The sequence below is a fragment of the Rattus norvegicus genome, chromosome 2 (assembly GCF_036323735.1).
Source record: "Rattus norvegicus strain BN/NHsdMcwi chromosome 2, GRCr8, whole genome shotgun sequence".
NCBI classification, from domain to species: Eukaryota; Metazoa; Chordata; class Mammalia; order Rodentia; family Muridae; genus Rattus; species Rattus norvegicus.
In genome coordinates this window covers 218,799,711-218,811,890 of record NC_086020.1, presented here as the reverse complement: position 1 = coordinate 218,811,890, position 12,180 = coordinate 218,799,711, and the positions used below count along the sequence as shown (strand labels likewise).

The window sequence follows — 12,180 nt, the reverse complement described above, 5'->3', positions numbered from 1 at the left end:
AGTCTGTTAAGAGCTTGCCCAGAGTCATACATAAACGGTAGAATGAGATGTTCCGAATAGAATTGTGTCACCTCAAATCCCTATGTGGGTGCTTCAGTATTCATATTGGGGTAATGAGAGCCGCTCCAACTGTAGTTATGACAAATTCATACTGGAGTAAGGTGAACCACATCCCGGTACAGCCAGGTCTTAGTCACTGTTCATCGGTGTGATGTCAACTATAACCAGGGCAACTTACACAAAAGAAAACATTTCATTGAGGGTTTGCTTATAGTTTCAGAGCGTTAGTCTGTTATAGCAGGAAGCATGGCAGCCTGCAGGTAGGCATGGTCCTGGAGCTGAGAGCTCTACACCCTGATTCACAAGCAGAGGGTGTGTGTGACTAGCATAGGCTCTTGAAAATTCAAAGCCTACCCACAGTGACATACTCTACACTCCATAATCCTTCTAATTCTCTCAAATAGCTCTACTCCCCTACAACTACGAATTCAAGTATATGAGCTTACGAAGGTCATTCTTATTCAAGGGTCATTGTTGCCCTTTAGAAAAAAGAAACTTGGAGGCAGGCCTGCACACAGTGAGAACAGTGAGAACGCATGTGAAGATTACAGGTATGCTGAAGCAAGGCTAGGAAATCCCACAAAGCAGAAGCAAGGCCTGGGGCAGGTCTTTCCTTGCTGCATTTAGAGAAAACAGCGCCCCGTTGACTTTTGAGTTGGGACATCCAGGCTTCAGAACTGTGAGAGACTCTGATTCCCATGTGAGCTTCTTTGTGGAGGCTAATGCCCCACGGTATCTCAGGATGTTCTAAGATGAGACATATGGGATTTAAGAAACATACAGACTGGAATGAGGGTGTCTAAGACACATCTGATTGGAGGAATACAACGGAGAAGAGAGAGCAGTTATTTTCCGGAATTGCCAAAAACAAAAATCAGATTGGATTCAAATGGGCTATAAAGGGAAAAAAAAGAAACAGAAAGGAAGGAAGCAAAAGGGAAGGGAGAGACTTCAGACTTCCTGAAACAACAATCTTAAGTCTTACAGGCAATCAAAACAGCAAAGCAAAACTATCCCCATATAAAGAAATGTCACTTAGATGGATTTCCCAGTAGCGGAAATAACGATGATACACAATGAAAGTATCTAATAGAAGACACGATGAAGACATTTGCCTATTAACATAAAGGTGGCCACAGGGACCGATGCTCCATAATCTAAGGCTAAGGAAAAGGGGCATAAAATGAAAGAAGATGTGTCTTCTTAGTCACAGGATGACAGTCCATTATTCCAGAAGAATGTTCCAGAAATGCTTCAGCCCTGGCACCCTACATGGGTAACCAACCCTTTCGTGCACACTTCTGGCCTCAGTCGATAAATGAAAAAGCTTTAGATCAGTTTGAGCCCTCTGCAAACCTGCGCTCCGTGTGTACTGAGATGTCACTCTCCTTCTCTCTGGGATGCTCTCTGATAGCACAGAGGCTCCGCCTTGTGTGCCCCTCTCACTGTCCTTGCTCTCTTCCTCGGGAGTCTGAATGGCCAGATCTGTAGCCTTCTTGAGAATATTAGATTCAGAGATTTCTGATGCGGGTCTATGATGCTGACCCCTCCCACTGATTTTGTAGGCCCCTTCAAGCACATGTGGCACTACTAATAAATTCATACTAACTCACAGCACGTATAAAATACTACAGTGACATGTAGTACTGGAATTATGTGTTATTCGATTACTTACTGCCTTGTATAGTCTCTGTCCAATTATCCTGTGAGCCCTTGAAAGTTATGTATCTAATAGCTCACACTTTCCTTAACAGCCTCAGAACTGGCACGTTAGTGTGCCCATAGTAGGTCTTGGTAAAGTCGGTACTCACAGAATGAATTAGTCACACAAGGGAGGAATAGAGGAGACTCCGTACTGACTAATTGACACATTTAAGGCCATACTGCAGATGAGAACGTCAGGCTTCAAGAGTCCGGCCACACTCCAGTACACCGTGATGACCCATGGTTTGCACACAGGTGTGAAGAGCTACCACATTGTCTGGACAGTTTCCCTCCACACTCCATGTCATTTCAGGCCAGCTAGCACGAGCCGTGCTCTGTTGTAGACGTGGCTGTTATAAAATTGTTTAGATCTGAAGTTAACACAATTGATAATGATTAGATAAGGATTAGAAATTATCTTTTTTTTTTTTGAAAAAAAGATTTATTTATTTTATTTTTGTGAGTACACTGTCGCGGTCTTCAGACACAGCAGGAGAGGGTTTCGGATCCCATTCCAGACGGCTGTGAGGCACCATGTGGTTATGGGGAATTGAGCTCAGGACCTCTGGAAGAGCAGTCAGTGATCTTAACCGCTGAGCCATCTCACCAGTCCCTGGAATTACCTTTTAAACTGCATATTTCTCCCTTTTTTCCATTAATTTATTTATTTACTTTACATGCTGATTGCAGACTCCCTCTCCTCCTGGTCCCCCATGCACACACAGTTTCTCCCCCATCCTTCCTCCCTGTCTCCTCTGAGAAGAGGGAGCCCCACCCGCCATCCCGCATAGCAACCCACCATGGCACATCAAGTCACTGCAGGACTAGGAGAATCCTCTCCCACTGAGGCCAGACAAGGCAGTCAGTTAGGAGAAGAGGACCCACAGGCAGGCTGCAGACTCAGGGACGGATCCTGCTCCAGTTGTGGGGGACCCACACGAAGAACAAGCTGAACATCTGCTACATATGTGTGGGGTCCTAGGTTCCAGGCTTGCTCTTTGTTTGGTGGTTCAGTCTCTGGGAGCCCCCCCAAGGTCCAGGCTAGTTGATTCTGTTGGTCTTCCTGTGGGTCCCCCATCCTTATTTAGCCAATAGGAAAGAGCGGCTTCCCGTGTTGCTATGTGGGTTCTGTCCATCTGCAGATACGTTGGGAAAGAATATAAAGAGCGGAAGGGGCTCCGGTACCACCTCACAGATGTGGAGCGGCAGATGACAGCGCAGCACTACGTGACAGAGTTTAACAAGAGACTCTACGAGCAAAAGATCCCAACGCAGATATTCTACATCCCGTCCACAATATTGCTGGTAAAGCATGAGTTTGGGTAATTAAACAAGCCTGCACCTAGATATTAGTTTAGATTTCTGTTTCAAGTCTACTTCTAACATGGTCCGGAAAGATCTCACACACGGAGTTCCTAGGCTCCTTCCTCTGCGTCATCAACTTCATCCTATTAAAAAAAAAAAAACACATGGAAAGATTGACCGTCTGCCCCATCCGGCACATTCATTGGGGCTGCCTGGGTGACGTCAGAGTGACTGTTGATCCTAGCATCCGGTTAAGTCAGCCTTCTTATTGGATGTTTCTCTGTGTCTTGTCTCTCTACAAAAGGGCCTTCAAGTTTGTATTTTGTACAAATTATTCCCTCAGCATGAAACGTAAAGCCCTCGTTTTGCATTTCCTTCTCTCCATGTTTGCAACCAAGCGATAAGAAGCTGTACCTTAAACGTGTTTATCATGGAACAACCATAAGTAACTTCACTTCCAAAGAATTGTAGTAGTCAGGCCCCAGTTTGTCTTCTTAGATTCAGCCCAACCTGCCTTCTTCCATCGTGGATGTCAGAGACATTGAAACCAATCTCTCTTCACTAAACATCAAGTTAGAGAGAGAAAGGCAAACCTCTCTCCTGTTCTCTCTTTTTTGGATCAAGAGTACCCTGTTTCCCCAGATAGGTTGGATCCTCCCTGCATTTATATCTGCAATTTTTTATTGACTAGAGATATTCTGACTCATTTTTAAGGTATTCATATTATAGGTATCATCCAGTTTGTATCTTCATGTCAGAAAGTAGGCAAGCACCTTACAGGCACTGATACTAACCTCTAAGTCAACGTCACCATACAGAAATGCATGAGTTAATAATCAGCCTCTAGTCCCAAGGCATGATCCATTCACACGCTCTGGCAAACCAGCCTGAGACCAGGTCATTGTGCTCTAATTTTTTTATGTGCATTAATATTTTGTCTGCATTGTTTGTCTGTGCACCACTATGTGCTTTGCGCCTGCAGAAGCCAGAAGAGGGTGTTGGATCACTTGGGACTGAATCTATAGATGTGAGCCAATGAATGAGTGTTGGGAATTGAACTCTGGCCCTCTAGAAGAGCAGCAGCAAGTGCTCTTAACCACCAAGCCATCTGTCTAGCCCTTGTGACCTAATTTTTTTGAGCGAGCAGATTAGTCTAGAAACATTAATTACTGTAGATTCTGTTTTACACTATGGGTAACACTAGGTGCTTTGTATTTGTCTTATCATTTAAACCTTTTGACAAAAGTAAAGAGCAGTTATTATTCCTCTTAGACCTAGCTCTGAGAAAATTAAGTCTAGAGTAGCAAATCTCCACGGCAGAACCTCAGTGCACACAGAGATCTACCCCTCTGCAGAGACCGTGGTGCTCACCGTCGTGAATACTACCTCCCATCTCTGTTACAGATTTTGGAAGGCAGGACTATAAAGGGGTGCATCAGTGTGGAGCCTTACATCCTGGGAGAATTCGTCAAGTTATCAAATAACACCAAAGTCGTCAAGACCGAGTACAAAGCTACAGAATACGGCTTGGCCTACGGCCATTTTTCTTACGAGTTTTCTAACCACAGACATGTTGTGGTTGATTTACAAGGTAGGTAAAACAAGGGGTCATTTTTTAACTCTCACTATTCCAACTGATTTCACTAATCATGAGTCATATATCATAGGCCATGCTATGTGCAGGTTACTGTTTAGAATTTAGGTCATTGATTTCGCTGCATACAGCAAATGGTTTCCCAAGAAGTGACTTAGGCACCTCCTTATCCATGAGCCTGTGGTTTCTTGGGCTCAGTTGCAGAGCGGTCCCTACAATCTTCCGCTCACTTGAGTGGATGAGAGTGGAATAAGTTTCTTACTACTGAATTTCACTTCAAAATTCTCTTAATTTCTTCCACAGGGCTGGAGGATGGCTCAGTGGTTAAGAGCCCTCGCTGTCCTTATATAAGACCCAGGTTCAATCCCAGTGCCCACGTGGCTCACTGCTCACAACTGTGACTCTAGTTCTAAGTTATCCAACACTCCTTCTGGCCTCCACAGGCAAATTAATAATAATTAATTAATTGAATTTAAAATCATCCCTGCTTTTTCTTTAGCCCTTTTTGCATCTTGAAAGCTGAAAATTGAGTTTCATATTTAGAATCATGAAACAGGAAGTTGTGTGTACTTAAATTTGAGGTTTCTTAAAATCCACATTAATATTAGTGATCTTTTTTCAGTTTGTTTTGTTATTGTAGTTGTGATAATTCATGTCAGAGACTATTCTAGCAAGAGACCCTCAATCCTCAGTCTCTCTTCCACGGCAGTTATAGCTGTCATAGTGTCTTTTACATGTCCATTGTTTATTATCTGTCTCTCTCCATGAGAATGTTTGCTCAATTGGAACAAGGATCTTTGTTTCTCTCACTCACTACTGTGCACTCAGTATCTAAAAATGTACAGTTCCTGAACTCAATACCTAAATGTGGGGTAGGCCGGCAAATACAGGACTAAGTGAATAAGGCATAAAGAAACCTCAAAATCAAGACAAGTGTTCAAAATTGAGATTTTAGCAATTCTAAAGAACGTTATGCTTTACAAATCTGTGATTATTCAGTATCTCAGAATGTCATACTTATGTTACAACGTAGTATTCAGTTCTCTTTCTTAAATTAGTAATTAGGATATGCATCTCAAATGCCTTGGCAGAAAAATATACTAAACGTAAATCACGGTTTGATCAAGTTTTAAACATATCTCTTTAAGCGTGCATGTGTGTATGTGTGTTTATGTGTGTGTATGCATGTATGAACATGCATGTGTGTGCATGTGCTTGTGCATATGTGTGAGTATGTGCATGTGAGCATGTTTGCACATGTTTGTGTGTATGCCTATGTGTGCATGCATGTGCGTGTGCATGAGTGTTGAAGTATATGGTGCTCAGATGTATTTGTTCTCTTTCAGGTTGGGTGACTGGTAATGGAAAAGGCCTCATCTATCTCACAGATCCTCAGATTCACTCTGTAGATCAGAGAGACGTCACTACAAACTTTGGAAAGCGGGGCATATTTTACTTCTTTAATAACCAACATGCAAGCTGTAATGAAATATGCCATCGTCTTTCTCTGACGAGACCTTCACTAGAGCAAACAAGTAAGATATAGGCAGTGGGTTGGGAGCCTAGCATCAAATCTGCCTCCTTCCAGGAATACAAAGCGAGGCAAGTGTTGACGTATTGATCAGTTGGGCCAATGGATGATTCCAGCTATTGACTTATGAGAGGAATACACAAGTGTTGATTTCAGGCCTACACTTGCTTGCCAGGACAAGATCCTGTAGACCTGTTCCCTCTGACACAGGGGCATGTCTGGAGGCTGTCCTAGGCCTCACAGTTGTATATGATGTTCAGGGTCCTGAGTTGCATGAGGACAACATGGAAAAGGTCTCCAACCAACCCACAATGGATGCAAACTTGAGCTGGAAACAAACTGCTGTCATTAAGCCATTGTGATTTCTGTTTGTTTTGTTGTTGCTTTGTGGGTTGGTTCTGGTTGGGTTGGGTTTTTGGTCTGTTTGGAGAGTTTTGTTTTTTTTTTTTAATCTGTTAAAACTGATACTGTTGCTGCTTTCTTATTAACCAAAGAGTTCTTTGTAAATTTAAAACATCCAGGCTCCTGAAAAGATTTCAATTGTCGTTTCCCTTTTAATATTTGCCATTTTGTAAAACTGTTGTCCATACAGACTGTTCTTTTGACTGAGATGACTTCTTCACCTTTATTTCATGCTTGTGTGTGATACCAGATATTTCTGTGTTCTGGGTTTCTTTCTGGTTCTCCCATGTTTTCTTCTAGTATTTCTATCTATGAAAGGTGCGATGGAAGAGTGGTCACATACCACAGGGTCACCACAGCCTATTGCTTTCCCCATACATCTTCTTCACACAAGATTGGTAATTCCTTCTGCTGAAAGAATTGTATTAATGCTCAGTGGTACCACCACATTTAAGGTGTGTCGCCTCACCTGGGTTAACACAATGTAGGAATTCCCTCATATACAGGCTTGGAGCTTTGTCTCCTAGATATTTCTATGTCTTGTCAAACTGACTATCAATACCCACCATCACGTACTGTGCTAAGGAAGTCCAGGATAAGGGGTGGTCATCAAGGGTTGCAATGGAGTTTGTGTAGAAGGATGGACAGAGAATTGTATATCCTAGAATGAAGACGAAGCAGAGGAAGCAAGAGTGACAGACTGGAGGGATGTGACAGCCAAAAATGCCGAGGAAGGGAGAGTGAACAAGTGGAAAAAGGAAAATGGACAGCCACTAAGAAAAGAGAAGCATTGGATGACATCACAGGGCAGGGAGGGTGAGAAGGTCGCACACCAAAACTACAACCCTTATTGGAACAGAAAAACAGCTGCCAGCAGAATGGGCAGGGCCCCAGGGCTGGAAGTGCTCCCAAGGGCTCTGAGTATATCACTTTCTAGGATCCCGGGGCCCCACTCCTTCCTCACTGGGCCTGGGCCAGGTTATCTTCCCTTGCATGAGAAGACTTTGCATCAGCTGCAACGCCTTGGGTCCTGAGGGGTGTACATGTGGAGAGCAGCTCTGGGAGCACCAAGCAGCCCCTTTCAATTTACAATTGAATTCCTCTAAGCCCTTTCTCAAGAGCAACCTCCCATCCCATCCATTTTATTGCTGGATAATATTCCAAACTTCTAAAATCAATGTCTTCACTAAAAGTGTGACTATAACTCCGGCCTGAAATAGCATTCTGAGGACATTTAGGACCTTTGAATACAGACTGAGCTTTAGATGAAGTCACCAAGTCATGAAGTCCAAGCCAAGGAGAGCGAAACAGTGAGGGAGGGCACAGAGCATCATCTTTCCCTTGCATCTGCGCGGAGCCGGATGAGGGCACATGGGTTAGATTATAACACTCCGTGTACTTCCTCACAGATTCCTAATTTCCATACTTTTTCATAAATGTGAGGTAATTGAAAGGAGTGCCAAATCAAATGAAGAGCGAACAGAGAGAGATGAGGGTGATCAAGATTTTTGGCAAACTAATCAAAAAGAAGTACAAGAAAGAGTAGCCAACGGCGTAAAATCCTACAGAAAAAAAAATCAAGAAAAAATACAATATGTACTTACTTAATGAGGGAGTGGGGACAGTACGAAGTGATTGTGACAACAAGAAAGGCCATTAACTGACAGAGAGGTGTTAAATATCATAGAACTGAGGTCAGTAATCCTGAGTCCATGCCCATGAGTCAAACCTACTGTGAAAGTCATTGGTCGTTAGAACAGTTTTTTTCAATGCTATTCTCTCTGAAGAGGTGGAGAAGAACTGCTGACCTGTGAACTCAGATTCACCCTCAAACCCCCCAAATCAGGGGAAAGTGTAGGCCAAGGAAATCTACTTACCCTGCCTGTGGGATCTGGGCCTGGTTAAAAGTGTACTTGACTTAGCAAACCTCCATATGAACAGCTCCTTCTAGAATAAAATGTGCTACTTTCTCCTCTGGTTTCCAAATCCCTTGTCTGTAGGCCAGCAGAGCCATCAGATGATGGTGGTACCCAGAAATCCCTCAATCAGCATCCTGGGGACTCATTCTGGGAAGCAGGTGGATCCTCTGTTCAGGGTGCATAGCCAGGGACCATGCTGATGTGGGCCAGTCCTATCCCAATCCACTGCAGCTCCACTTCCTGTTCCCCTCTTGCTGGGACCAGCATGGGTGTTTGTTGTACTCAAGCTATGCCCTTCTCTGAGTCACTCCATATTTTGTAAAACCATGATTTTTCATTTTTCAGGCTTGCTCAGATAGATTCTGTCTTAGAAACAACCTTTGGCTCCAGGTCAAGGTAGGGGGATGACCACGTCCCTGGGCAGATAAGTAAACACCATCTGTCTGGCACCACCCACACAGCACAGGCTAATAAATGGCATTCCTTGGAGTAGACAGGGTGAATTTACTGGGATGAATTGAGGCTGTACGGGCACACAGGTGTAATTAAAATCATACCAGGAAAACAAAATGTTCTAGGCACTTCTCTGTTGCTGTGTTAAAACACCACAGCCGAGGCAACTTAGAGAAGTTTATTTGGGCTTATGGTTGTGGAAGGATAAGAGTCTATGATGGTGGAATATGTCAAAAAGCAGCCAAGCATGAAGCAGACAACTGAGAACTCCAACTGGGTAGTGGTGGTGCAAAGCTTTGATCCCTGAACTCAGGAGGCAGAGGCCAGTGGATCTCTGTGAGTTTGAGGCAAGCCTGGTCCACAGAGCAAGTTTCATGATAGTCTATACAAAGAATCTCTTGTCTCAAAACAACAAGAAAGGAAGAAGGAGAGAGAGAGAGGTAGAGAGAGAGAGAGAGAAGAGAGAAGAAAGAGAAGGAAAGTAACTCACATTTTGAACCTCAAAACTGAATCAAAGAAAATATACTAGAAATGACATGAGGAATTTAATCTCAATACCAAACCTCCAGCAATATACTCCCTCCAAAACGTTCGCATCACCTGACCACCTCCACCTCCACCGCCAAACAGCACCATTAACTACACCAAGTGTTCAAATACCCAAACTATAGGAATAGTCCCATTTCAGCCACCACATCATACTCAGTGTCCCCGTAGGCTCCTGGTCATATAATACAAAATGCATTTCACCAAGCCTCAAAGGTCCTCACAGTCTTTCACAGTGTCTACTGTTTCAAAGTCCAAAGTCGCTTCTAAGACTCAATAAAAAGCTAATTACATACTTCTAATACATGATGGCACAGAATATTCATTACCTTCTCCAAAGAGAGGAATTGGGGTAGAGTAAGGAAATACCTAGACCAAAACAAGACAGAAACCAGTAGGGGCAAGCATTGGATTCTATAGTTCCAGATCTCGTGTCTGAACATTCATTTCACAGGGCTTAGATGTCTCAACCCCTGCAGCTTTGCTGACTTCATCACTCATCTCTCTCTTGGGCTGGTTCCACTTCCAGTAAGCTGCCCTCCTTGTCAGATACCTCACAGCTCTGCCATCGTCAACACCTTGTGGTCCTTTAGTAGTTTGAATGAGGATCGTCTACCATAGTCTTGAGCAGTTGTACACTGGGTCCCCTGTTGGTGGTACTGTTTGGGAAGGATTATGAGGTGTGGCTTTGTTGGGGGAAAGTGTTGTTGGAAGTGGACATTGAGAGTTTTTAAAATCTCATGCCATTTCAAGTTTTCTGTCTCTGCTTTCAACTTTGTGTTTGAAGATGTGAGTTCCCACCTTCTGTTCCAGGCATCGTACCTGCTGTTTGCTACATGTCTTCCTGCCATGGCGGAATCATCCCTCTGGAACTATAAGCCCAAATAAACTGTCTCTTCTATTAATAGTGTTGGTCTTGATGTTTATCACAATAATAAAAAAGTAACCAATACAGGTCTCCATTGCAGCCTTCTTTCACTTTCACACTGCCATACAACAGCCTCTGGGGACTTTCAGGCAGGGACTCCCCTGCCATGCACTGCCTGCCCTCAGCAGCTCTCTGAAACCAGAGAAGGAATTCACAATCCCTTTCCACCTGCATCCTTCATGATTCTATAGCCAATAGCACTCGGACCACACTGCCAAGGTCCGTGGCCGCTTTGGAATGAGCTCTGACCCCTTGAGCCCACTGCTAGAGATGAGGTGCAAATTTCTGGTTTCTTTAACAACTGGGTTCTGTCACATGATGTTTTCCTGGAAGCTGTCTTGTAAGAGGGCGTGTGATGTTTTGCTGAGAGAGGGCACACGATGTTTAGAAAGAACATAAATAGAACCCTACAAGCAGTGAGAGGACACTCTTGTATCGCTATGCCCTGTAAGGCTGGGCTGGTCTTCGCTGGGCTGGCTTCTTTGCCGGTTTTTGCTGGTCTCCCCTGGTCTTCACTTCATAGAGAGAAACTTGCCAAAGAACTTCTCATGGCTGTTTTCTGGCTGCTTCGAGCTGCTTTTGCTGACTCATGCCGATTTGGTGGAGCCTTGCTGTTTCTGTAGGCTCATGCCCCTGGCATTGCTTCACTGGTATTGATTCGGGTTTAGTGTCTGTTATTGAACGGACTGTTGGTTTCCTGACAATGAAGAGTGGAATCACCCAAGGAACTCCCTTAACGTTCTTTTTCTTCTGCCTCCCGTCAGTAGGCTAAAAGGGAGGTTGAAGTGTCTAAGAACCCTAAACGATGCAGATTTTTAAAGGCCAAACCTACGTAGCAGCTCTTGTTTGAAATTGCCCTCCAGCAGCAGAAAAGCCCTTAAGCTGGAAGCTCACCTGGGTGGGTCCTGCCCTGAGAGCATCCATGTCTTTATTCCAAGGCCGAGAGGGGAGGCCTCTCCTAGCAGCAGTAACGGTCTATCTCTCTCAACAGCCTTTAAGTTCAGTAATGTTCTTTTTGTCTTCAAACTATACATTTTGTGTTCCCGCCTCACCTGCCCTTTTTCATTATAGATCTGCATAACGTTCATTAGTAATAACTATGCCGGGGGGACTGGAAAGATGGCTCAGCAATTAAGAACACTGGCTGCTTTTCCAGAGGACCCAGGTTCTAATTCCCCGAACCCACGAGGCAGCCCACAACCACCTGTATCTCCAGTCCCAAGGGACTGATTCAATTCCTTCTTCTGGCCACTGAGAACACCAAATATGTATGTGGTAGACACACATACCTGTAGACAAAATACTTATACACATAGACTTAATTAAAATAATAATAATAGTAATAACAATAATAATAATACCCATGGCATAGATTTGTTATGCTGCCCTGAAATAATAAAGCAATAGTAACAATAACAACAACAACAACAATAATAATGATGATGGTAATAACCATGCCATAGATTTAATGTTATGTTGCCTCCACCAAATAAATTAGTCGATTAGTTTTTAATTTCGCCTCACACAAGTTCTTAGGAAAGGGGAAGAAAGCAGTCAGGTTCTTTGACAACATATCTCAGGAACAGTTTCCAGAGAAGTTGCTAATACCGTTTTATGCTGAAACTTCATGAGCTGGCCTTCCACAGTCTACAGTGCTCTCAGCACTGCTGCCTTCCAAGCCCCTACTAGAATGGCCTGTCCACTCATGGACAAGGACACAGAACTGACGCTTCTTTTG

General features: G+C 43.7%; 1 protein-coding gene across 5 annotated transcripts in view; it reads left to right on the top strand.

Annotated features, from left to right (window-relative positions):
- Alpk1 (alpha-kinase 1) overlaps positions 1-10,466 on the top strand; it is a 122,589-nt gene extending 112,123 nt beyond the window's left edge. For all 5 annotated transcript variants that reach the window (XM_039104062.2, XM_039104061.2, XM_017591342.3 and 2 more), the window contains 3 exons: positions 2,907-3,069; positions 4,474-4,660; positions 6,010-10,466. In XM_039104062.2, coding sequence (XP_038959990.1) covers positions 2,907-3,069; positions 4,474-4,660; positions 6,010-6,209 — 550 coding nt within the window. In that variant the 3' untranslated portion in view covers positions 6,210-10,466. The remainder of the gene's footprint in view (positions 1-2,906; positions 3,070-4,473; positions 4,661-6,009) is intronic.
- The last annotated feature ends 1,714 nt before the right edge of the window (positions 10,467-12,180 follow it).